The 26,225-nt window shown below is 51.6% G+C and overlaps 1 protein-coding gene across 1 annotated transcript in view; it reads right to left on the bottom strand.

Annotated features, from left to right (window-relative positions):
- Positions 1-26,225, bottom strand: part of CR1 (complement C3b/C4b receptor 1 (Knops blood group)) — a 75,577-nt gene that overhangs the window by 22,366 nt on the left and 26,986 nt on the right. Inside the window, exons 31-62 of the mRNA XM_075173980.1 lie at positions 26,045-26,048; positions 25,247-25,429; positions 22,500-22,691; positions 21,662-21,853; positions 21,325-21,421; positions 21,076-21,161; positions 20,443-20,637; positions 19,792-19,863; positions 19,171-19,197; positions 18,420-18,483; positions 18,139-18,249; positions 17,665-17,856; positions 17,299-17,394; positions 16,474-16,590; positions 15,361-15,572; positions 14,475-14,579; positions 13,200-13,475; positions 12,856-13,041; positions 12,051-12,147; positions 11,232-11,314; positions 10,095-10,286; positions 9,492-9,674; positions 8,749-8,934; positions 8,528-8,621; positions 8,083-8,168; positions 7,028-7,459; positions 6,609-6,632; positions 6,336-6,364; positions 5,318-5,474; positions 3,803-3,830; positions 2,972-3,081; positions 117-299 (exon numbers count right to left, since the gene is read on the bottom strand). Coding sequence (XP_075030081.1) covers positions 117-299; positions 2,972-3,081; positions 3,803-3,830; positions 5,318-5,474; positions 6,336-6,364; positions 6,609-6,632; positions 7,028-7,459; positions 8,083-8,168; positions 8,528-8,621; positions 8,749-8,934; positions 9,492-9,674; positions 10,095-10,286; positions 11,232-11,314; positions 12,051-12,147; positions 12,856-13,041; positions 13,200-13,475; positions 14,475-14,579; positions 15,361-15,572; positions 16,474-16,590; positions 17,299-17,394; positions 17,665-17,856; positions 18,139-18,249; positions 18,420-18,483; positions 19,171-19,197; positions 19,792-19,863; positions 20,443-20,637; positions 21,076-21,161; positions 21,325-21,421; positions 21,662-21,853; positions 22,500-22,691; positions 25,247-25,429; positions 26,045-26,048 — 4,291 coding nt within the window. The remainder of the gene's footprint in view (positions 1-116; positions 300-2,971; positions 3,082-3,802; positions 3,831-5,317; positions 5,475-6,335; positions 6,365-6,608; positions 6,633-7,027; positions 7,460-8,082; positions 8,169-8,527; positions 8,622-8,748; positions 8,935-9,491; positions 9,675-10,094; positions 10,287-11,231; positions 11,315-12,050; positions 12,148-12,855; positions 13,042-13,199; positions 13,476-14,474; positions 14,580-15,360; positions 15,573-16,473; positions 16,591-17,298; positions 17,395-17,664; positions 17,857-18,138; positions 18,250-18,419; positions 18,484-19,170; positions 19,198-19,791; positions 19,864-20,442; positions 20,638-21,075; positions 21,162-21,324; positions 21,422-21,661; positions 21,854-22,499; positions 22,692-25,246; positions 25,430-26,044; positions 26,049-26,225) is intronic.

The following is a 26,225-nucleotide window of genomic DNA, read 5'->3' as shown; positions in this document are numbered from 1 at the left end:
CACACAGCCCCCTTTCTTCTCGTCACTGCCATAAGCCTGTCTGCACTGTTCCTACGACCAGGACACCCAGCACCCTTTCTGCCAGCCCCACACCTAGCAATGAAGCATCCACCCACCTTCACAGCGGGGCAGGGGCCTGCTCCACAGCCCGGTCTCCATGCAGTAGATGGACATGTTCCCGACCAGCTCGTAGCCATCCTTGCAGCCGTAGGACACGGTCACTCCCCGGGAAAACTTGGCCAAGGACTGTCCGCTGTGCAGCCCGTTGGCAATGTTTGGTGGCCGAGGACACGTCACCTCTGGAAGGGAAAATAAATTGTCCTGTGGGTCAGCTGTTTGCCATTTTGTGTGCTACTAGGACTGTTTGAGTAATACCGGGGTAATATCCTGAATTCTGCTCAGTCTTTGTTCCATTTGCCTGACCAAAGTATTAGTTAACAAAAGGTACAGCAGCACCAAGATTACAATCGCATTGCGACCGGGGGAAATTACTACTAATAAGGACAGTCCCAACAGGAGAACTCACAGGCACATCATAGGATTTGGCAGAAGATGCACATGGACATGGAAGCAGCAAGAGCAGCGAGAAGTTGTGATTACTTCCCGTTCCAGGAGGAAGATGAAAATGTTCCACATCTGACCAGAAGCAGACTTAACTTCTCCCCATCCTTCTCGGAGCCCAAGACAGGGCAGGCTGCAGCCAGCCTCGTGTCCCACCCCAGCTCCTTTCTTCTGAGCTGTTTCTGTCTCTCTGAGAGCCAAGCTGGCAGCACTTTGGTTTGAGAAGAGAAGCGAGGAGGACAGATGCATCCCAGCTTTGCTTTCCCACTGAATTTGAGAGGACACAAGAGGGAGCTTTCCCACGGCTGTCACCACTCGCACCGCGCGCTGGGACACTTGCCCTTTTTGCAGACTGGCAGAGGTGGGCTCCATCTGAAGTCAGCTTGGCACGTGCTTGTGCGGGAGCCCTGCAAGGTATACCCTGTGTTGCATGCAAAGCTTACGGTGTCCCCGGTCCTGTAGAAATTGCGAGCAATGGGTACTCTCTTCCCATACTGGATGTGTGGGAACGGGCAGTGGGTAGCTGGAAAAGGGAGAGAAATAAAACATTTACCTAGGCAGCTCTCAAGCTGTTCCTGCCTGTGATGGTTGCTCTGTTGATGGTGTCCATGCAGCCTGTTGATCCCTGAGTGATGGGACACGGCGGAGGCTGCAGCCGGGGCGAGTGCCCCGGCGCTGCGGGGATCGTCCCCGCGCTGCTGGGGGACCCCGCTGCTTCATCAGCTGGCAAGAACTGGGTGTCCAGGATTTCATGTCAATCATCTGGTGAGGTCAAAACCTTTCATGGCCTTTCTGCATGCTTCTAACCCACGGGCTGGGAAGCACACCCCCTGGGTCCCATCCAACCCAGGGAAATGCTGGCAGGACCGTCCAGGACCAAGCGAACTGCACTCCAGGGGTCTGTGCTACAGGGGCACGCAGCCGAGCGAGAGAGCTGGGCAGGGGTGCGCAGCGTGGGCTGGGGGTGCTGTGCCACGCTGCCCACGGCACCGCCGTGTCGGTGCGGGGACGGACCCGTGCCAGCGAGGGCGAAGCTCTTCTGCACCTTCCAAGGACCCGCCCGAAAACCGGCTGGTGTGCTTCCAGGAGTACTGGGGGTTGTTTGCATTGAACCCCGGAGGGAGAAAGGAGGAGACGGAGAGGCAGACATGCAGAGAGGCGGGCAGGCAGGCAGACGTTCAGAACCAAAACCACAGGGAAGTGGCTTTTTGTTCACTAGGCAAATATTTGCACTAGATATGGGAATGTAGAAAGAAGGTAAAAGAAGCACCTCTCACTGGTAATATCCTTTGAGTTACTGAGTAAAGGGCCACAGCTCCATCCCTCTGAGCTGTTCAGGTGCAGCCCATCTCTGCTGCACCCTTCGCACCCCTTTGCACAGCTCTGAGGTTGGCTTTGCTGGAGAACCACAGCTCTCCGGCATCAAACAGCACACGTGAGCAATGACAGCTACTTCCACAAGGCTGGCAAACCAAATGCACATACATCAGCTGAACATACAGAAAACCAAGTATAACAGAAGAAAATACGACTTAACCTTTTACAAAGTGTTAACTTAGTAATAATTCTTTTTTTTAATTTAAAAACCTAACTCAACCCTTTGCAGCCACTGATGCTTGACTCCCAGCCTGCCACTGAGCCACTGCAGCCAGCTAAGGCAGGAGGGTCAGCCTTTGGTCTCTCAAGATGCCAGTGAATAATTAACATGATTGAGGATATAGGCAGAAGTCTTCTCCATACAGTACCAAAACACTTCTCAAACTTGCTAAGGCAGCTTGGTTGTAGCACCTACACTTACAAGAGGGGAAGGGGTAAACAAAACCATACTGCAGTGATGGAGCCAAGTTTCTGTAGGTTTTGGCTATCCTGTCCCAAACAAGAGGGCACCTCAGGCTACCTGCCAGGCTTTCGTGCTCTGCAGGCTTTCAGACTAAACATGCCAAACAGCACAGTCCCAATGCATTTCTGTACATCACAGCAAGTTTCAACTTGACAGAGCCCAAATGCAATCTAATATTGGAACAGGCTCCTCGTCTCACTGCCATAAGGTGCTGTATCCATAACCAGCTTTACTTTGGCAGTTTAAACACACAGGCCAAGCCCCTTGGTCACAAGAAGCTGGGCAGGTTGTGAAAGACTCTCTATAGCCTCCTGTAGCAGGTTATAACTCCATTTGCCCCGGCCGCTGAAGGGCACGGGGTGGCCCTGGTGCTATCCCAGAGGGTCTTTTTCATTAGCGGAGCAGCTCAGAGGCTCTGTGATGCTCAGGGTCTGGCGTGCCAAGGTCCACCTGGGACCAGCACAGGGCTCCTATCTGCCTCCGCAGGGAAAAGCAAAAGAATCAGCAAGGAGGAAGAGGAGGGCCGTAGGAGAAAGGCCCCAGAGGCACAGACCTGCCGGTCTCCCTTACCTCGAGCCCCATACGCGGTGGCCAGGAGCAAAGCGGAGCTGCCCAGGAGGCGGAGGGTGAAGATGAGCACCATGCTCCGGTCCCCGGCACAGACTGCAGCTCCTGGGGGGCTGCGGGAAGATATGGGCACCCCAGTTCCCCCCGCATGCGGAAGGAGCCGCAGCTGCGGGGCTTCCCTGGGCCACGGGACAGGAACCCGTGGGCTTCCCAGCACAGGAAGCCATGGGCTCCCCGGCACAGGAACCCGTGGGCTCCCCGGCACAGGGTGGGCAGAGGAGCAGGGGAGGCTCCCAGGGAGGCTGCAGGTCCCACATGCTGCTTCTGCTGCTATTTTTGGCAGGGGAATATGGGTCCCTAGGAACTGCGTGGCCTAAGGGCATCTGTGAAAGAGGGGTGGGTGCAGGCACAGAGGTGCTGCTAGCCGAACCGTGCCCTCGGTGGAGAGCATCCTCGGTTAGGGGAAGTGGCCGGGGCTCTGCCCCAAGTCCCCAGGCGGTGACGGCAGCCCTTCCCACGAACCAGCTGAAGGGGCACGCTTGCCTGCCCGGGTACGGAAGGGCAGAGCGGGGCATTCCCTCCTCCTGCACACGTGGGACTGGCAGCAGCTGGGGACACGCCTGTCCCTGGGGGCCGTGGGTGCTCGGGCCGGGAGGCGCAGCGTGCAGCCCAGCCCCGCACACCGCCCTGCAGCTGCGGACCCGAATCCTCCTGGGTCTCATCCCTAGGACTCATCCAAGCCGGCGTCATTCCTCGCCACTGGCTGGAAGAATAAAAATCCCCAGACAGGACGTTTTGATGTAGGAGCAGCCGCAGCAACCTCCAGCTCCCCACCTCCCATAGCGGAGGATGCTTTCTGAGCCTAAAACAAGCAGCAAGACATGTGTTACTCAAGTCTTTTTATCCCTCTTATTGACAGAGAGCTTCCAATATTTATATATCCAACATTTATACTTCAGAATTGCACTTGATTGGTTACACTCAGATTATAAAGTAAAATTATGTACAACTCAATTACAAACACAGTAGATAACCCCTCTTCAATGGTAAATTTTGGTGACCACGCCCGAAAGCTACGTCACAGCATTCACAGTCCCTTCCATATTGGTTGTGCGGAGATCATTTCAAGCTGATCCCCAAATCAGGTGCTAAATCATTTGGAAAACCCACTCTGGACTATGCAGTGGAACAACTGTGTTGGGATTAAAATAACAAAACAGAACACAACGTTAAGCTACGAGGCTTTACATCTGTGTTTCGTTCATCTAGTCACTCACGTGGCTTAAGGCAAGAGATATATAAAAATAAACAGCAATCTGCAAGTGCTTGTTCTGCAAGACTGGCTTCCGAAAACGGTATCTCACGGTGCCCCAGTGACAGCTGAGCAGGATAGTGCTCTGATGGGAAGGGAGAACTTTGTGGGTCTATTTGGAACAAGACTAATGTGGCTATTTGTGTTTTTCCCTCTAATTAGATGCATGTTCCTGTTAACAGGAGAGCACTGGTGAAAATGCAGAAACAAAAAGTACACAGCAGACATTTCGAATACTTCCCGTTCCCAACTGCGCATCATGAGAAGCTCACAGACGCATCAGACAAAACCCTGAACCTCAAAATCTTGCTTTACCAGCAGCTAAAAGTCCTAGTGTCTCAAGCTGCATTCAGGCAACAGCTGAATAAAAGTTTAAATCCTGTCACGGTTTTGTTTCCCCTATAAATAGGATTCCTAGGAAGCCTTCAAATCTTTACTTCATTTTACAAGATGCTACACACCTCTTCAGCGAGGCTGAGTTAAAACCAGGAAAGGACACCAACACCACCATGTGGGCTTTCTATCAGCCAAACGAATCAAGGGCACTTTTGCCTGTGTCTTTGGTTTAGACAAGGCGAGTGAGGTCCCGTCATCTGGGCTGTCCTCGTGGCACCGCCAAAGCCTGACTCGAGTTGGGGACAGAACGCTTCCTCGCTCACCCTCACAAACCGCGCTCAACACAATGACCAGCTAGGTCAGGTTAGACAGCATAAAAACAAAGTGCACAACAGATGCGGGGTTTGTGTCCTGTTCCTCACGGAGGAGTAAATTAAGGCTTTGGCTTGATGGGCATCTGTGCCTACTTTGGGTGCAGCATCAGAGCAAGTCGCCCTGCGCAGCCGCCCGCCAGCCCTGCCGCGAGCGGAGCAAGAGGCCAAAAACCTGCTTTTCCTCCCCAGCATCACAGCAGCCCCGAGGCGTCCTGGGGCTGAGCTGGGTTCGGGGTGCACAGCACCACCTGGAACTCAGACAGCGATTCCCTGCCATCAGAGTCTCCCCAGGCAGGCGGCATTTGAGCAGAAAGTGAAAAGGCTCACACGCTGCAACTTTCTGATGTTTGGTGGCATCTGCCAAGACACCTGCAAGTTCTGCATTCGGCCCGGACACCACCTGCCTGCGGATGAGCTCCGCTGCCCCCGAGCACCCGCCCGGCTGGGTTCCTCCCCTCGCCACTTCGAGAGAAGCGTTGAGCGACTGCAGAGACAGGAAGGGTGTTTCCGCAAGGCGCTTGCAGAAAAGCCTCGACGTGATACAAAGATAGTGCTAGGGCAGAGACCTTCAGCTGAAGTTTAAAACTAATTTTCATACATACAGGAAGAGTCAGAAGTGTAGCTCTTAATATTCAGGCATTTAAATTTTTTTCTCTCTGGTAAAATTACCGATCTGTTAAGGATTGCTATTTGCACAATGGTTCAGACTTGCCTAGAAGTAACGGCTACAACTGCGCTTTTAAATGAACACTTTCAATGCTTTCAGTACCCACAGCCAATACTCGACTTATGCATCCTATTTATATCAAACTTATTTTTTTCAAGTATATATCACTCGCACGAAGACATTCACCGTTAATCCTCTCGGCAGCGGCAGCTCTTTCCACCTCAGAACAATTAAGAAACCCCTGAATCCTGATCAGGACCAGGCACAACAAGACCTTAGTGGGGCTGAAAAGCGGAACATGTAGAGGTACCCAAAGTGCACAATTTTCTCGAGTCTACTCTATTGCAGCGCCAGGGTCTTTGGCATCATTGTGACTTAACGTGAGGATAACCCACTCGATTTCTGAACAGCGTTCTCAGCAGGGTGGCAGAGAGCCGCCCAGCTCAGCCCCGTGCAGGAGCTGCTGTGTCCAACGCAACGTGCAGCTGCTGCAGCTGCAGCCAAAAGCGTGAGTGCTTCGCGGGCAGTGGCAGGGAGCGTCTGGGCTTTGTCGTCCAAGGTCGGTTGGTTGTGGATTCAAGGACAATTTCACAGGAGGGAAAAGCAGAGCACTGGGATCAACATGATCAAGTCCAACACGTCTACAGATGGCTGGTCCCTAATCTAGACGTTCATAACCAGCATTGCCAGGAGGAGGGGGAAGATTCCTACAAGAGACAAATAAGAGGTTTCAGTCTTCACTCCAAACATATTGAACTATCTTCTCCCTCCCTGGTCCCCTTTACCTCCCCCCCCTTTTCACAGCATTATCTTAAAGCAACAACAATATAAATCTGACAACAGACTGTACTGGAAGGCTTTTAAGCTTATTTCAAGCAGAACACACAGGAGACAGTAACATCAAGATAGGCAAGATCGTGGTACAGGGGTTCAGGAATATGTATTACATACCAACAATGATCACGTTCGCTCCACCTGGAAAGCAAGAGAGTCAAAACATGAAACTCAGCACCCATTCAGCACGGTAATTCATCAAACTACACAACATGCAGTATCTCAAATCTGAGCCAATGCACATGGAAGACAATTCAAGTAACACACAGAACGGGACCCCTGCATAGGACAACTCCACAGATTTTTATGTTAAAACACAGACGTATTTACCAGGATACACTTCCACTAGCCCGCGAGTCCATGCCGCAACCTAAGCATTCTCTTTTAGCACTAGATTTTAACTGAAGCTGTTTCAGAAAGCATCAGAGGCTTACTCCTTAGCAGAATTATCTGATTTGAGGATTCACAGAGGAAGGGAAAAATAGGTATTTTGAAGACAGAAAGGAGGCAGCAAGACAGACACAGGAGACAGTCACCTCTGCATTCAGGAGTGGGCTTGTTCCAGACTCCCCAGTGTTGATCTCCTGCAATACACTGAAGAAAGGCCCGCCCAACAAGGGTGAAGCCATCATTGCATTTATAAGCTACGGTGGAGCCATGGACAAAGACTATGCCCTCTGTGCCATTGTGCATCCCGTTGTCAATTGTTGGTGGCTTTCCACAGAGAACGTAAGGGAACTGTCCCACAGGAGGAACATCACGTTTGCATTCAGGAGTAGGCTTGCTCCAGACTCCGTGGTATTGATGATCTACTTTACAGTGAATAGAGGATGCTCCAGCAAGGGTGAAGCCATCCTTGCATTTATAAACTACAACAGAGCCTTGGACAAAGTTTGCGCCCTTTGTGCCATTGTGCATCCCATGGTCAATCATGGGGGGCTCTTCACAGAGAACGTCAAGGAGCTGTCCTATGGGAGGAACATCAACAAGAGTGTCTGAGTACTTCTCCTAACTGAAAAGGTGAAGAGGTTTATGAGGAGAAGGAGGTACAGCCACATGCCATGCATCTAGCAGCAACTGAAAACACTTCGAGCTTTCTTACTCGGTACTGGACCTCAGCTACTGCCCGTGAGCCACAACTCCAGGACCTCAACCCATGAAATAAGCCACAGAAGTGCCTAATCAGGCTAGAAGAAGTGTTTCAGCCATTTCTAGCTTCACATAACACTACACACCGACTTCATAACACCTGATTTCAGCATTATACCAAATTGAGTGGACAAAGTTCTAACATCCAATTATCTTCATCTTTCCCTGGTAACTAGAGAAAGAAAACTTTCCTCCTGTGACTGTTTTTTTTCTATAACTTCTGCTCTTCCCTTGCTCCTTCCACTTTGTCAGCATAATTTCTGAGTTGTATGAGAATACTGCACCTAAGGCCTCACAGCCTTAGTATTGAAATAATGAATTTTACAGTTGATTGAATTAAGAAGCGCAAGTAAGAGCAGCGCAAGCCCACCAGCAAGGCAGCTACACCAGCACAGTTCCAACTATTATCTTAATGGCTCTGTGCAGAGTTTTTCCCTCTTACTTTCACAGTATGGAGGTGCGGTATCCCAATCAACTCCATTTTCTGATACCACACATTTGGCAGAAGATGACTTCTTTAATTCATACCTAAAGAAAGAGAAGTTTAGTACTTTCCAGAAGACAACCCAGAAAGGGTTCCTCCCCCTCCTCCCCACCACTGCATGCAGGCAAGTTATTAACCAGAAGGTGCCCCTGCTATGAAATGAGATCTCGCCACATCAAAGCCACTAAATAAGGGCACTAATAAGAGCCGGACTGAAGCAGTTCACTGCATTCCCAAGCACACGCGTGTGGCCACATGCTCATCTCACTGAGGACATAATATACGGTTTCACTGGAGACTTGCACTGGGAAACCAGGGAGGGAGAGGGGGGGTGGATGTTACTGCCTGTGATCCCTGTCTTCTGACCCCTGAGTCGGTCCCTTTTAAGCAGTGATCCACTCACCCAGGATGACAGGTGAATGTCACAACTGTCTCAAACAGGAAATTGTCTGCAATCACATCCCCGTTGTCTATCGTGGGAGGAGTACATTGCTGTCCTACCGGAAAAGAAAGCGCAGGGCAGGATTGCACCAAATTTGCACCAAATTCCAGAGTAAGTAACATCTCAAGCTTGTACAGATCACTCGTGCAGTCAGTCAAGACAGGAGAGGAAGAGATACTCACGTATACAGAAGTCTGTGTCTGCAGACCAAGTGGCATCACTCAGACAAGTGACAAGAGAGGACTTTCCACCTGCTGCAGTATAACCCGGTTTACACCGATACCTCAGCTCAGTTCCAGCAAGAGAGCTGTTACCCACAGCCCTTGTTAACTCAGCGAAAGGGAAGCCTGGAGCAGGACCACAGTAGACTAACAATTGGAGACAAAAGCCAGGTTAGCTACAGAAGAGTACCCACAGGGTCTGCAATAACAACAGTGAAGGGCATGTTTTGGAGCACACAACATTTTAACCTGTCTGAATGTCAGTGTCTGGGATACAGTTTGCATCCAACCCTTTTAGCAAACAGCAGCATATATCACGGTTTGCTTAACCAGAGAAAAGACGGAGATTGGGTAGCATCTCTGCATCAAAGATGCTCCTTCACTGACCGCCAACCCAACCTGCAGGACCAGCTGGGCTCAGAAGCCAAACATCCCCAACAGGTCTGGAAGCTGGTGAAGCAAGCCTGCCAGGTGTAGAAGGCAGTTTTGTCTCTTCTTTCAGTGCACTTTTGGATCATTTGCAGTTCACAAATAAACAGCTTCAGGTCTAAGTACGTAACTGGCCTGGGCTGCCACGCCGAGGACCCCAGCCAGCATGCTCTGCAAGGGCATGGCTACAAGTGCACGAGGTTCGGAAGCTGATCTGCCCAACAGCTCTTAGATCTACTTCAGCGGCTCCAGGAAACAAATTTGTTTGTACTCACTTGGGTCACATGTTGGCAGAGGTGGCTTCCAGGTATTGTCTGCTTCACAAGTGACTACATTACTACCGTTCAATAAATGACCAGGATTACACTCAAAGGTCACTGTATTTTTATACGTGTGCTCAGTGCCAAAGCCAGATAACCTTCTCCCATTTTTCACTTCTGGATTTTTACACCTGACCACTGGAAGCGAAGACAAGACAATCAGAATATTTATTACAAGAAGGAAAAGCCCTGCAGTGACACCAGAGGCATTACAGGAGAAGCTTACTAAGAGAACTGCCGTCCTTTCACTCAGAGAGGCAGGTCCCCAGTGGGGGACAGAGGCGTCATTAAGAAACTCCACATGTGAGAGCTTCGTTTTTCATTTGCAGGAAGCCCTGGATATGGGCAGGGAGAGGGAGGCTTTTTGTGGGCTGAAGCATCCATTAAACCAAGCCTTGCCTCTGACCACGACCTGGGAGATCACTGCATTAAGCTTTCTGGGAGTCCTTCTAGAATCAAATCAACCTTCTCATGTTCGGCAGCCCATAGGGAAAGTACAGATCGGGAGAGGGATGAGAAACAAAGTCAAAAGAATAAGGAGAAAAAGAAAGCGTTTACCTTTGCATTCAGGGGCCGGACCGCTCCATACTCCATTGAGGTTATCATCCCCATCACAGCGAATCGTGGCATCTCCAATAAGAGCAAAACCTTTCTTACAGCTGTAAGTTGCAGTCATGCCAAAGGTGAAGTCTATGTCCCCATTGATGAGCTGCCCATTCTCGATCACAGGAGGTGGTGAACAGAGGATAACTGCATGGGAAAGCAACAGCAAGAAAATGCAAGAACATTTCCATTGAATATGAAACTGAGGTCTAGCTACTAAAAAAACAAAACAAAAAAACAACCCTAACAAAAAAAATAATAAAAGCCAAATAAAAAAACAGGGAAGCAGCCCTAGAGCAATCATCTCAACCTAAAGTCTTGAATGTGCTTTTAAATTCTGAATGTTTTCCAGGGTTTTTTTAAATGGATAAATGGTAAAATGGCAAAACAGCATCTATGGTCCAAGAGGAGACACTACAGAAGAGGCCTTTTGGAGGCAATAAACATGGTCTCACCAAGCAGTCTGGGACCCTCACCTACTGGTGATGGCATTTCCTACCTCCCTTGTGCTAACCAGGACGAGGCCAGAATACCTATTACAGCAGCAAACCATCTATACTATCAGCAGCTGATGGTCAGGCCCATCCCACAGGATGCTAAAAAAGCCCAAATAGCACCGACAAAATCTTGGCATTTCTTTCTCCTTTGAAAATTGAGATTTTGGATGTGCAGTCATGTCTGAAGGCATCTCAGTCCCAGTCAAGCACAGCTCTTGATAATCAATTCAGCAGTGGTTGCCTGGCAGAAAACACAACACAAGTGTTGCAGTGTCCGCACCAGCCTGGCAGAAAGCTTGCTGCGTGCCTATGCTGGGCAATACCAACCAACAGCCTCGGGAGCTGCTTTTCTCGCAGATCTGACTACAGAGCTGCTGCCAACATCCACAGATCCTCCTCAGTATTCGATTTTCATTCCCAGCTCCACTGAGAGTGCTTGTTTGGGGGAGGGCTAAGGAGTCAGTCTCATTAAAGGTTAATGTAATTTGCATTAGGTGCCAAGAAGAGAGTATCCACCTGCTGTTCTCCAAACTACCACATATATTGCAATAGCTTCGAGGGAGAGATGTACACAAAACATTTAAGATCTGCTTACTGGCACAGTGTGGAATGTCACTCCAATAAACTTCATTGTTTTTAAGTATACATCGTGCAGACGGCTCCCCATGTAACCTGTACCTAAGAAAAGAAAAGCTTGAATCGCTGAAAAAAGTGGAAAAAACCTTGGGAAATTCAGAAAGTTGTACAGTTTCTAATGATATTCTCTGGAGGAGCTGAACTAGGGGAAAAACAGCTAACCCTCCTATAAAATACAATTTTCCCAATACTTAAAGAAATGCAATATATGATGCAGTTAGAGGAAATTCAATACTTGCAGTGGGTGGATACAAGCTCACAGGAGCGCGAGCAAGACAGCATCCCCACCCTGAGTCTGCTCAGCCCCGTGCTGTGCAGCGGTAGGTCCAAATGGCAACTTATTTTCTGAGCAGAGCTAGGTGTCACTGACATGCCTTAACCGCTCTCTTTCCCCCTCGCCCCGCTCCCGGCATCCCCAGGACACCGCAGCCCTCTCTTCCCGAGACCCCTTAGCTAAGATGTGGACAGCCGGACCCATCACACAACAGCAAATGCTGAATTACTAACGAGCACCGACAGGAAAGGAACAAAATTCTTTGCAAAGCAGCCGAAAAGCAATCTGCAAAGACCACGTGCTCACACCCAGAAGATAATCTGTTTTGACAGCAAGAGCAGGAGAGAGCCTGACCCCCATGGCTCCCCGCTCCAAACACCTCTCGCTGTGCCTGTGCTTGCCAAGGAAACAGCCACCAGATATTAAAAGCCCCCGACTCTCCCGTGGGTGCTGTCTCCCAGCCTCAGCTCCGTCGACTCACCAGGAGTCTGGGCCAAAGCTTACCCAACGTTACAGGTGTAGGTTATCGTCGCCCCGAACAGGAGGTTGGTTGTATAGTTAAAGTTGCCATTCACGATGTCCGGTGGACCACACGACTTTCCTGGAAGGGCGAGCGATCAGCGTTAGCTTTATTTTATAGCATGATAGTGAAACGCAGGTGACAGTGCTGTTCAGTGTCGTTCCAGACTAATTGACCATTTATGGGGCACCTAATTTCCCTCATGAGCAAGTACCAGCACTTTCAGAAAAGATACAAGATCCACATTAACTTCTGAGGAACTGAAAGTTAAAACACAAATAAAAAGCAAATAAAAGCACAAATAAAGCTAAGGACAAATAAAAAAAGCCAAGGTTCATACGCTTACTGAGAAAGGAAACTGATAAAGAGACCAGTGGGCTCAGGGCAGAGGTCTTGGTCCATAGGGAAACAGCACTAAGGAGAAGGGGACAGGGAGGGACCCCCTGACCGCCCTAGGGCCAGTACAGGCGCATTACCACGGGGACAACTCCCAAGGCCTTTGCCACGCTGTACCTTGTTTCTGTGCGAACATATTATAGCATTTACGCTGTATCACCAGATGGTAAAGTAATTAAGAAGGGCAGAGATCATCTCTCTGAGATTAACGTTTCTAAGCAGAAAGGGCAACCCCAGGCAGGCACACAGGGCGAGCGCTTGTCCTCAGCTGCGTTAAAAACAGCAACCTGGGGAGCATCTTTCCCAACTGTGCTGAACCGCGAGCAGGCTCTGGCGTGCAGCAGGGGATGCGCCCCCGCCCCGATCCCAGGAGCCCACGAGGGGGGAACCCACCGATGCAGAAGTCGGAGTCTGCCGACCAGAGGGAGTCGGGGCCGCAGGTGACCTTGGCGGATTTGCCCATGGCCCTCGTGTACCCCGGGCGGCACCTGTATAGCAGCGTGGTCCCCACGGCGTAGGACTTCTCCAGGGGCGTGGAGGGCTCCGCAAAGGCAAACCTCGGCGGCTGCAGGCAGTCACCTGCGGGCAGGGGGGGGATGATGGCGGCGGGCTCGCCTTGGCCCTTCCCCACGCAGCCACAGCCCCATCCCCACGCGGACCCATCCCCGCGGAGCCCCATCCCCACGCAGCCCTGCCCCTTTCCCACGCAGCCCCCCTCCCCCCGTGGCCCCGCTCACCCCAGGCGCCGGGCAGCGCCAGCAGCACGGCGCAGAGCCAGCGCAGCTCCATGGCCGCTCCCGGTCTGCTCCCGCTCCCGGTGCCGGTGCCGGTGCCGCGGGGCGGCCGCGGAGCGCGGCGGCACGACCCTTTCCGGGGCGGGCGGGGGCCGGGCCGTCCCCGGATCCTCGTCACCGGTGCAGCACGACGAGGGTTTTTTTCCCGGCTGTGGAAGGTAACGGGGGCCTTGGTTCCGCCGAGCCCCACGGGGCTCCGGGCCGGTGCCCCCCGCGGTGCTCAGTGGGCACGGGGGCTCCCACGGCGCTGCCGCTTTCTCCTCTATCGGGTACGAAATGATTCCGCTTAACAACCGAGAAACAGCAAAAGGCAGGCGGCTGGCGCTGGGACCAGGTCTCTTTCCCGTACTTCCCCAGTGGCCTCTCCTGCCCGGCTCCTACCGGCGGCGCGGGGCTGAGCTCTCCCACCCCGCCCGGTAGCACGGGAGGAGTTTGCCTTACAGATGAGTAACCCAGCACGCAATCTGCATGACCTCTCCTCAGAATGCTGTAAACGCACGGGAGTGTCTGCCTTGCGAGAGGTGCTTGTTCTTGGTCGCTCCACCCCATCGCCCTGCCCGAGGCCACCCCAGGCCCTCCCTTGAAGAGCACTTGTCCAGCTGCCACAACATCTGGCACCATGCCTACGTCTCCTCTTCATTGCGCCTCTCCCTCTGCGTCAGCTAGGTGAGGTTTAGGGCATGCTGGGGGACCACTTGGCACCCCTGGAACAGACCCTGCTGCCTCCAGCCCCATGTTCGAAGGGATGATCAGAAGGGGACAGTGAGGGACGGCAGCCAGGGCACGGGGCAGCTCAGGCGCTCAGGTGGCCATTGCCTCTCCCTCTCCTCAAAGCAGTATCAGGATTGCACCCACCAGCACAAGCCCATGGCAATGTGCTGCATCCCAGTTCAATAACAAATACAACAGCAGAATTGGATAACTGCCCGGCCCCTTTCTGTCCTACCCATAGAACACCAATAAGTTCAATCTCTTGGCAAACACCAATAAAGCGGAAAGGCAATTTTTACAGCTTCTGTATTATCACTGTTAATTTTGTCCCCATGTCAAAACGAAGCAAGGAGTACAAGCCAGCAAACGCCAGTTAGGGAGCAGGTAGTTTAGTCCTCCAAACTCCTTGCTGGAGCTGCAGCCTGGTGTTTTGGGTAGAGAATATGACCGGTACAGGAATACTTGGGGTCAGCCGAGGGAAGGTTATACGTGGAGAGGAGCACACACCTTCCTGGTACTGCCCTGGTACTGCCCGGGGCGGGAATGGGCTCCGCTCCAGCAGCAGCACCTCACCTCCGTCATCGCTGTTCCCAGGAAAGGCCAGGCACGCTGCTACGGACAAGAGTGCAACATGACAGCGGCAATTATCTGAGCAGTTGATTACATCCGGCAAACAATGAGACTGCAAAACCATTCAAGGCGCTTTATGAGAAGGTTTGATTAGTAAATTAAAAAAAAAAAAAAACACACCAGGATACTAGGATTGCTTATTTTCTATTCCTTTTATTTACGGAACAGTTTTACTACAAATATTGCAATTTTTGCACTCGTATCTGCACACTAGTAAAGGAACCTCATTACAAAACTAGTTTAAAAAATACAAGTAAATCTTGCAAGATTGTGCAAAGAGGGTGTTTACTATGAAATTATTTTCCTAGTGGAAAGAAACGTTTACTGAATTTTTAAAGCCTCACTTTAAGAGCTGCAAAAATAGTTTTTTCATACTAAAACAAGCAAAAAAGTAGGCATTGAACCACCATGGAGCTGAATTTGAAGTATTTTGATTTTCCTGCTTCTTTACAAAGAAATTCTTGATTGTGAAGTCAGACACTTGACTTCAGGTTGCCTTATTGCACTGAGAACTTCATTCCTGACAATGTCAGGAGTTAGTGTAGCAACTCTCCCTTCCCACCTTCGTGCCGCTAAGGATGCTACAGCCGTCGGCATTTATCCTGCAACAGGGAAACGAGCAGTTAATTAGGATTAATTGCTGTGTGCTGCAGCCCCTCGGCTTTGGGAGGAATGACCTTTGCAGCTTCTGGTTTGTGGCACCTTAGCCCCGAGCCGCGGTGACCCGAGGGGCATTTTGGGTGCCCCCCGCGCAGGTCCCTACCGTCGGGTGCCGGGCGCCGGGGCTGGCACAGGTGCGCGTGGGTGGGCGCCGCGCAGATGGGGCAGACATGGCAGCCGGGGGTGCGGTGGGGGACGAGGTGAGCCGGGGTGCCCTCCCCGGCCAGGGGACAGACGGGGCAGCTCGCCGTGTCGCTGTGGACAAGGGAGAGGTGCAGCCGGTCGGCGCAGGGAGGGCAGACAGGACCCCGCGGGCTGTGGAGAGAGAGCCACGGGTGAGCCCTGACGGGTTCGTGTCGGGAGCTGCTCCTCGCCAAGCCACACCACACAGGCTCTAGCATCCACAAAAGCTAGTTTCGTTAACAATTTCAAAGATACTAACTTTGTTATCTCAAACAAGTAGCAATTCATGAGTGCAGAACTGAAACGGCTCCTACGGGGTTAGGGCTAATAGCGAGTGGAACAAGCACCCGCAGGAACACCACGAAATAAATGATTGGTAAATAGAAGTTCATACTTACAAAAGCTAAAGCAGACGGGTGCATACCTCAAACCATGTTTATTTTAACCAAGTATTTATTTGAATTTGCCTCTATCAACGATGACTGTTAAGGAAGCTTTGTGGGCCTGAGAGGGCACAAGACTCGCATGGGCAGGTGGCACAAAATAAACTGAGCACGCAACATCACCTCGCTCACCTCGTCGCTGCTCTGCCCCAAACAAACTAACCATGCCTGGAGGGGGGAAAAGCACTCGGCAGCGACGTGAACAGAAGGCCCATGCTGCAGGGTCTCTTACAGCACTCGGGCTCTTTGCTGCTTAATAAAAACCAAAGCTCCGTCACAGGCCAAAGAAGACACGAGGCCAAGCCAAGTGAGGACAGCTGAGGAGCACAACCTGACTCAGAGACGCCCAAGGAAACCGCACAAGCGTTGTCCAAATAAACCTCACACCAGTTTTGCCTCTTTGCTTGCAAGCAGGCACCACACTTTTACCCTGATACCGAGCTATAAGCAAGCAGAACCAACATTTACGCCCCCCCCATCATTTTTTATTTTAAAGTTAAGCGGTTAATCCTCAGTTTCGAGGACGCTCGGCGCACCCCGCGGTGCCCGCTGCCGAGAGGAGCCGCCTGCACCGGCCGCACCGCACTCACCCCTCGTCCTGCCGGCGGGGCCCCCCCGGCCGCTCCCCGGGCGCCGCAGGGCGGCTTTCGCACTGGTCGAGGTGGGCGCGCAGCCAGTTCTCACAGATGGGGCAGACGTGCTGGTTGCTGCGGAGAAGCACCGTTGAGGACGTGCAGTGAGCCTCTCCAGGGAGACTCAAAAATCACCGTGCGGTTGGGCACCTCCAGCTTCCCTGGTACTGAGGAACCGTCCCAAGCAGGATGAAAACCTGCCTCGGGCTGCAGAGCCAACGGGGAATCAGCTCTATCACAAACCTCCCTCGCTTTGCTAAAATGTATGAGATGTTTCTATGCCTTTTTATAGCTAGACCCCCAGCTCCCAACCTCACCTCATCAAATCTGCAAACCCAATTACGCTTCCGTTCAGCGTTTCTCTCGCAGAGCAGAGGGGGAGCAGGGAGGACAGCTCTGTATCGGCCCTGCACGCTGAGCCCTGCGGGAAGCGTCTGGGCACTGCGCTGTAGGGTGCAACCGCCAGAGAGCCACGCCAGTAAAGAAATAGGAGAAACACATGCACGTGCTGAATGCTTTTTAAAAGCACTGAAAGAACAAAGCACAAAAATCGCCCAGAGTGCCTTTGTTTTAGGGGGAAGAAAGCAGAGAGATTAGTGTTTTAAAAGTAGTTAAATGCTGTAATACTCAGCAGAATATCAAGATAGGAAAGAAGTGGGGATAAGCAAGGAGGTGCAGAATACCCTTATTTTCTCCTCAAATTGAATAAATACAGTTCTACGCTACTCTGAAATGATCTTTATTCAAGCCCAACATCTGTGTATTTTTAAGTGGAAGACAGACCTCTTATTGTCCATGGGCTGCTTTGCCTCGCTCCACTCCGGAACAGCTTCTCCTGTGCTGTCACCCCTCAGCACATCTGCAGCTTTGGCAGGAGAGCTGAACGCAGAGAAAGAGAGAGGAGACAGCCTGAAGCCACCCGAATGCATGGCTTTCCGAGAATGACTACTGCCCTACGGAACCGCTTTTTTCTAAATCACAAATACTTTCTACTGCTGGACTTACAGCAACCGAAGGAATTCAAACCGCAAAACCCGCTCTATCCCTGTACAGATGCTTTCTCCCCCGCAGGAAGCGCCCCTGTCCCCGTTTTGCTTTACACGGTCCCGTGCAAGGGGAGCAGGGGACGCGCCAGCCCGGCCGCGGTACCTCGTGCCTGCTGGGCTTCGGCTCTCCCCGCCGCCGATGCTGGGGACCGAGTAGGTGCGCGGTGTGCCGGGCTGGGCGCGCAGCCAGTCCTCGCAGGCGGCACAGCCGCGGCACGCGGGCTCGGCGCGGGGGGCCAGGGCGGCGTGCAGCCGCTCTTCGCAGGTGGGACACGCGTGGCAACTTGTCGTGTGGCTGCGGACGAGAAAGATGGGGGGAATTCTTCCTGCCGAGCCCCGAGAGCAGCCGGCGAACACCAAACCCTCCCATGAAGCAGCCGTCGCCTCTTCGGCGAGTGGCGTGTTCATCGCAGGGGCAGAGGTGTTGGCATTTTAGAGACAAAAACGGCAGAGAGTCGTGCTGTACCGGTGTGGTCAGGCACGGCGAGGTTTGTAGGTAGAAATAACACCGGTGAGATCCGTGGGTGTAGTTGGAAGAGTGGCACAAGCTTTTGGGCAGACGAACAAGCAAACCTACCAAAAATAGGACTGCCACGGCACGGGCTGCTTCTCATCATCCGTTATCTTTGGGTGCATCGGTGGATCCCGTCCCTTCATCTCATGCTTTTGTAAATGCATATTATAAGAGCTAAAGAAACAGAAGGGAGAAAATTCATAGAATAAAAAACAACTTAGCAACATGGAAAGATAGTACTAACCATGCAGAAGGTAATTACTATCACTCACAGCTTAAAAGGAAATAGCCAGTTATCCTTAGGGAAAGTTAGGATTTAGAAGGGGCAGCTTAGGCTCACTTACTGTTTTTTATTGTCTTTGCATCTCATGATGATCCCAGCTAGAATTCCAAGGGCTACTGGGGGAACTAACAAACAAAGAAGCAAAAAAAAACCCCAAAAAATTAACAACAAATTTGGTATGTAATTTAAGTGAAATACTGCAGTTTGGTAAAAGACTGGCAGCAAAATTCTCTGCTCTGGGGCTGCCCGTCACCACCCAGAGCTCCCTCTCAGCCAGAATAACGCAAACCCCCTCTTGTGTCTCTGAACACAGCACAGAAACCACTGCTAAGTCTGGTGCCATGCTGATCTTCTTAAGGATGGGATACTCATTTATTTAGTGCTTTGACAGACAGCCTCCTGTTTCTTTTGTATTTTAAACATACTCACCATTTTGATCTCTTTTGCAACAAGGATGTTCCAAGCTTCACTAATCTCTTATCTTTCAATGTCTGCCATGACCTTTTAAAGCAACTTTATCAATCAAAGAGTGACAGGACATACAGTTTTTGGTTGGCTTCTTACACTGGCTTCTTTGGCTTCTTTCATTTCATCCTCGTTGATGTAACGTTTTATACTAAGACACAGACAATCCATCCAGTTGCTTGCAATGCTGCTGCATTACCCAACAGCACAGAAACCTGAATCCTGACCAGAGACACTCAGTACCAGGGGGAGTGAAATGAATAAACCAAAATCACCCACTCCAGGTATTTAACAGCAAATAACAGCTTTGGGTTAGGAAAGTATATTTTCAATTTTAAACTACTTACCAATGCAAATAGGGATGAGGATACTTGCTAGAGAAGAAAATAATGAAATTAATGTTAAAAAAATGAAGGCAATAATGTTAATAATTAAACAGGGAAGTTCCTTAATCTATGCCCACAGAACAATATTATTCAAACCCAGATAACCATAACACTGCTGAGAAGACAAAATGGTGTAAAACAATCTATCATTAACTACTACACACATCATTATGCTCTTCTTGAGTCCCTCACCCCACCTCTCTCCACTGACGGAGCTGAGGTCCATAGCTCCAGGCTACTTCCACCCTCAGCAACGTCCAAATACAGCCAAGATAACGTCAGTGGTTTCTACTGAGATGCTCGGCTGCACGGAGGGAGATTGAAGCATCAAAAATCCTACCCCGTATCATGTCAGCCAAGAGTCACTCAGCTGGGAGCAGAGAGAAAAGGGGATTAGACCAGGGAATAAGCCTGTGTGAACCCCTTAGAAACTAGAAGATGGACCCACCAAAAGAAATGAAGAAGGCACAGTGAGAGCAGAAATCCAACAGCACGAGGAGTCACAGGCACCCAATGTGGGTGCAATTATAGCAATTAAAAGAGGAAAAGCCTCTCCTCAGAAAGCCTCTCCTGAACTCTTACCTAGCCAGTAAGGATTCTCTGCTATCTTCTTTTCCAAGGGTTCAGTTTGGTTTGTCGCTGCTGTAGCGCTAACTATAGAGAGAAAAAAATAAAGGAAAACCACTCAAAATTGTATTTTAGATAAGTCTCCATTTACACATAATATATGAATTACTTCAGTGAGGAGTAAATGTAGCATGAGCAAGTGGCCTCTGACCTGTGCATCTGTGGCTAGGACAGCGAGAGCCGTGGAAGAGTCACACAGGGACCTCCTGGTGACACTGCAAGCCTTACGGATAGAGGGGAGTCTGCTGTCCCTCTTGGCTTTATCGCCCGGGTGTCGTTGGACACTAGATATAAATCCATTCCGAGGTTTAGTCCATCAGCTTTGCAGTTACTGATATGCTTCACACATTGTTTATTAAAATTCCGCCTCTTCCTCTTGAAGGGAAAGACGTGAGACTGTGTACGCCTGTGCTCACATTGTTCTTCAGCGCAGCCGGGCACCTTGCAAGGCACAGGCTGGCCAACCCTCACTGCTGCACGCAGATGCTGCTCCCCTGGAAACAAACCCTGCGGGAAGGCCTGTCCAGACTGGGGTCCATTAGGACTACTTAACTGCACGGCAAGAAAAGCTACTCGAGATCAGGACGATTACCCAGCAACGCTCACCCCTGCATTCGGGAGGAGACCCGCTCCAGACGCCATCGACGCTGTTCTCTGTTGTACAACGAAGAGTTTCATTTCCCACAAGCTGGAGCCCAGGGTCACACGTGTACATCACGACTGAGTTGTATATGAACTCCTCCGTACCGTTGCCGTTGTGCTTCCCATCAGGAATAGCTGGAGGCGGAGGACAAGAAATAGCTGGGGGAGAAAAAGAAAAGAGTTCAGGAGGTGACCCCTGGGATGCTCATCTCCGTGACGTGAAGAGAGGAAAACGCAAGGGCTGCTTGCACGCAGGCTCGCATCGCACCAGTCGCAGGGGCAGGGGCTGAAACGGGAGCACTGGCCACCCTCTTGGCACGCAGTTACTTTTAGGTGCCTCCCAGCCTGCTGTCCTGCGCACACAGGGGCAGCGGCAGCCTGCGGGGACACCAAGGCCACCGGGATGCTCGTTTATGTCGCCCTTTCACATGCAGAAGGCACCAGCGACGCCACTGGCTAGTCCCTGCTTTATCACGCCAGCTGTCTCCTTTCCAGAGACACTTACCTGACTTCATTTAGTAAAATCAACACACGATTCAGTATTTCTGAGTTGGAATATTTGGTATTTCCAGTCAAGCGCTGGACAACTTCACTTACCCTGACAAGCTGGAGGTTGACTCCAGGCAAGTTCAGCTCCGCTGAGTAAACAGCGGATGAGAGGCGACGCTCCCTTTAACGTGTACCTGCAGGGGTAAAAGGCACATCAACAAATCAGTTTGTTGTCACCAGCCAAGAACACGTCACCCCACAGAGGTGCCGAGGACTCGGAGCCCCTTCTCCCGGCTTGCACACCAGTGACTCTGGCCAGGCGACTGGGATGCAGTGGGCAGCTGGCTTCACACTCACCCACGGTTACAAACCACATCTGCTTTTGCACCGAACAGATGATCATTTGTAATAACTTTGCCGTGTTCTGGATTTGCTGGAATACCACAAGATTTCCCTAAAAAAGAATAAGATTATCCTTAGGACACTACAAGACAGGGAAAAAGCGCACAGACATACTTTTCATGACAGTATGGCAATGTCATCAGGCATCAGGCATCTGATGGTATTTCATGCTAAACGTCACTAAAAAAAAGCAATCCTAAAATACAAATCAGTCGTGGCACCCAAAACACAATGCTGTGGATGCAGCTGTGGGAGGACGATGGAGAAAATGAAATGACATGGAGACACTCACTCCGGCATAGCTCGGGAACTTCTGACCATGTTAAATTGTCAAGACAAGTGCTGCTGGGGAGCTGGTCTGTGGTATTCTCATAGCCTAGGCGACAAATATACTTCACCGTGATATTAACAGCATAAAAATTCTGCGTTTCATCTTCTTGTGATATTCTAGCGAAACGTACACGTGGCGGGCTGGGACAGCTACCTAGCGACAACGAAGACAACCAAAGTGTATAGTTACAGAGCAAAGATAACATTATTTTGCATTTAACTATGTATAAACATAAATCCAAGTGATAATGCACAAGCCTCCCTAAGAATACGGATACCACAAATATTTTTAAGAAGGTGATTGGTAATTTATGTAATTCAAAAATCTCCCTAAATGACTATTTAATGGAAAAAGTTTTTTAAATATTAGAATTTGCTCTCTTTCAATCATTCACAAGCGCAGGGCTTACCTCCCTCGCCAATTCCACTGAAGCGTTAGAGGTGGGGAAGTGCAGCCAGTTCTCACTGCAGAGGTTTGCAAATCCCCAATGCCAAACCTTCCCCGTCTTGTGTCAGCAGTCCTCTGAGCCAGCGCCTCGCCACTACAGTTCTTCCCCTCTTTCCTGTGCTTCCCCAAGCTATTGATCTACTTTTATTAACACACAAGCACCAGCACCTGGCTCCAACAGACTAAGCATAGCTGGGAAAAAGGGGCAGTAAGAGATTCTCTGACAAGCAACTTCATCGTGTGTCACTTTGGATGAGGAAACCCTTGAAACAGTGATTGCTAAAGCAGTAAATGTTTTCACAAGCAGCGTGCATCTCTAAGCAACTTGTTTCAGAGAAAGTGAAATACTTACGACCACAAAACTCAGGGAGACTGGACCACTGGGAGTTTGCAAGGCACTGGATCGTATCTGACAGCAAGGGGCGTTTAACGTAACCTGTAAGGCATCTGTACGTTACTTTGGAGCCGACGCTGAAGCTTCCCTGATGTTTAGTGTTCTCTGGGGGCTCCGCGTGGCTTATATTTGGCAAGGGCCCACAGTCACCTGTAGCAAAATAAACCCGGATTTAGTGAGGCGGCTGCTGCCGCCTTTGTTAGCTCCCTGGGCAGGGCAGAACACAAGATGCAGACGCAAAGTCCGCAGGAGAGCACGGCACACGCACCCGCGACATGCACACAGCATAGCGGAGCACGCGTGGAGCACATGGAGCACATGTACAGAGCACGCACACACGCATGGAACACACATGCATGGAGCACACACATGCAGGGAGCGCACACACATGCATGGAGCACACGCGCGTGGAGCACACGGAGCACATGTACAGAGCACACACACTCATGGAGCACACACATGCATGGCGCACACACGCGCGCGTGGAGCACACGGAGCACATGTACACAGCACACACACTCATGGAGCACACATGCATGGAACACACACACTCATGGAGCACACACACGCGTGGAGCACACACACGCGTGGAGCACACACACACGCGTGGAGCACACACACGCGCGTGGAGCACACACACGCGCGCGAGGAGCACACACACGCGCGCGAGGAGCACACACACGCGAGGAGCAGAGGCCCAGGGTGACAGGGCTCACCGCACGTCCCCCCATCGCCCCCATCCCCCCCCGTGGGCTCACCCCACGCCGCGGGCGGCAGCAGCAGCAGCAGCAGCAGCGCGGGCAGGAGCGAGCGGCGGCGGCCGGAGCCCATCGCTGCCGCGGGCGGCCGGAGCCGGGAGCGGAGCGGGCAGCCCCAGCCCAGCACCGCCCGTCCGGCCCCGCCCGGCCCCCGCAGCCCGGGGAGCGCAGCGGGGAGCGGGGCGGCTCCCGGAGCCGCAGGGAGGGGGAGGGCTTGCTCAAGAGCACGCGTGGGTGCTGCTGCCACGCGTGGGCAGCGCAAGGAGGGGGCTGCCCGCCAAGGGCTGCAGGCAGCAGCCTCAGCTGTGGTACGTGCAGCCAAAAGCAGTGCCGCTCCCCTCGGCCCGAACCCCTGCCCGCCTCCCGTCCCTCCCTGCGAGCTCATCTCTCAGAAGTTTTTCTGGTGAAAGTCTTTCCTGCGGCTGGAAGCGGGAGGGGTTCGAAGCAGGCGGCTCTCCTCGTGTCTGCTCCAGGAGGCACGCTTGGCATCCAGAGGAATGCAGTGGGGCTCTCCAGACACCCACTGCCCCACCCTCTCCTTCAAATCGTTTCTCTGCACCTTCCAGTAAAGACACCCCTCGCTTCAAAGTTGTCAAGTCCCAAATGAAAAGAAAAAAAAAACCAAAAAGGGCAGCATGTGGATCTTGCCAGCTCCAGCTGTGAGCCCTGCAGCACGCCCCAAGGCTGGGAGGGGTGGAGGAGGTCCCGTTCATCCCCCAGCACTGGCTCTGCTGGGTGCGGGGATGAGAGCTGCATCGCCATCAGGTGCCTCCTGCCCTCTCCGACAGCGTCTGGCCAAGGCTGCTCCCAGGGAGCTCAGCACAGCGCAGCTCGGCGACACCAGCCCCCACCAGGCCCCCCAAACCGTCTCCAGACGTCACCTCCCTGTCCCTAGGAGGAGACCTCCGTGAGGAGAGGTTTTTCTGCAAAAAGAGAGGGCTTTCCTCCAGCCCAAGGGGTGCACGGGAGACCAGAGGGCTGTAAATCAGCCTCACTTTGAAGCTGCTAATTGAGCTGCTTCTGTTAACACCTATGCACAAAACAAGGCAGTGGGGATACCAGCATTTCCACTGCAACTCTCCCAGTTAGACACAAAACTCTTCGAACGAGACACTGCGCTGCCCACGGAGGCTCAGGGACGTCCTCGGGCCCTGCCAGGCACAGGAGCAGTTTGCCTCGGCTCCGTGTCTCTGCGGGAAAGCAGAGCTGCTCTGGGATGCCTGCCCACAGGGCTTGCGGGAAGAGCCAAAGGAAAGGTTGTGGCTGTATTTGCTGCCCTGTCCCGCTCTGCTGAGCAGCGCTGCCAGTAAGGGGGCATGTGTCACCCCACCCCGAGGAAAGGGCAGCCAGCAGCAGCCTGCCCGCACCCTCCTGCCTCTCTCTGCCTTTGTTATCCAGGAAACAGTGACATTTCCACTGAAAGCTCAAAGTTATCTTTTTTATTTTTTCTTCCCCCCCCCCCCTTTATTTCCCTTTCCAACACAATTTAAGCTCCAAGAATATGTAACAAAAGCATTTGCAATGAGGCCAAGAGGTGTTTTCTTAAGGGAGGAGTCAAGCAGTGTGGATAACGTATTCCTTAAAAATACTTCTTGTGAACATGTTGACAAATTACATGGAGGTGTCTTGGCCACATTTTTACAGGTCACTGGTCACCTGAGGTCTGAACTGGGAGGGTGGCTGCATAATGCAAAAGGAAGTAGCTAACAGAAAAAAAAATACTTTAAATGCTGGGGAATTCTCTGGTAATAACTTACAGCAATGACCTCAGTGTGGGATAGCGAGATGTTGAGAAGTATTTGGCAAAGACTTCTTGCAGTGCCGAGCCTCCTCAGGGAGCGGCAGGGTTCGTGCGTACATCAGCAGAACCAACTGCTGTACTTTCAACTCAGTGAAACCCCCTTGCTAACGGTCAGATTAACCCCTTGAACCAGGCTGCTTTCCTACCTGAGGCCACGCAGGAGACATCTGTACCTGCCGAGAGCATCAGGCTCAGACCAGCCCCGTCCCTCCGCCACCCACGTTTGCCGCCCCATTTTGCCCTGTATTGCCCCAGTAACGGACTGAGCACCGAAACCCCCCAGGCAGGAGCTGCCCCAGCAGCTGAGCCCCGCGATAGTGGGTCTGCGCCTGCTCAGCTGGAGCCGCCGAGGGCGACTTGCTTTATCTTGCTCTGACATCCCTTCCCCGTGCTGCAGAAATCAGGCCAAGCAGATGGCGACGGCAGAAGTGAAACACGTACAGAGGGGAGCCTGACCCTACGCTGCCGGGCTCGGACCGGAACAACATGAGGTTTCCAGCAAAACCAGCCAGCAAAAACAGGGGTTGAGCTGCTGGAGTTGCTCTTGGCTTTCCACAGAAACACACCCTCGGCTCCCCGCCCGCTCCCACGCGCCCCTGCCACCCCCGTGCAGGGCAGCAGCCTGGGACGTTGCCCACAGCTCCCGAAGCCCTGGTGGGACTGACCCCCGCTGCAGAGGGGCTGCAGGGCCCGGGACCGGGACGGCTAAATAGGATTAAGGGCAGGTATGCATCACTCCTGCTTTCTTTTTCAGACCGCTTACTAGAAACACGCACGTTCCCAAACATTACTGCATGAATTTTCTTTCTTTCTTTTTTTTTTTTTTTTTTTAAACCAAGTTAAACTTGTATAGGAGGCAATTTAGAAAATAAATAAGAATGCTGATAAAGAACTGATTGAACAGCAAATCTGACCATTATCAAGATATCTTTAAAAGCTGATACCTTCCTGAAAGGAGCATAAAATATGAAAAGGGAACAGCAGGCAGTTGAGTTCACAGGCTATCCTTTATAAGCAAGTACGGTTTATTACTAAATGTAAATAAAAACGCAGAAAGGCACCTAAATATAAGGCAATTAGTGTTCTGTATAGGACAAAGATGGTAAGCAGCCAACAACATAAACC

Source organism: Calonectris borealis, chromosome 26, assembly GCF_964195595.1.
Source record: "Calonectris borealis chromosome 26, bCalBor7.hap1.2, whole genome shotgun sequence".
NCBI lineage: Eukaryota > Metazoa > Chordata > Aves > Procellariiformes > Procellariidae > Calonectris > Calonectris borealis.
Note: the sequence above shows the minus strand (reverse complement) of the source record. Positions and strands in the feature narration are given on the sequence as shown.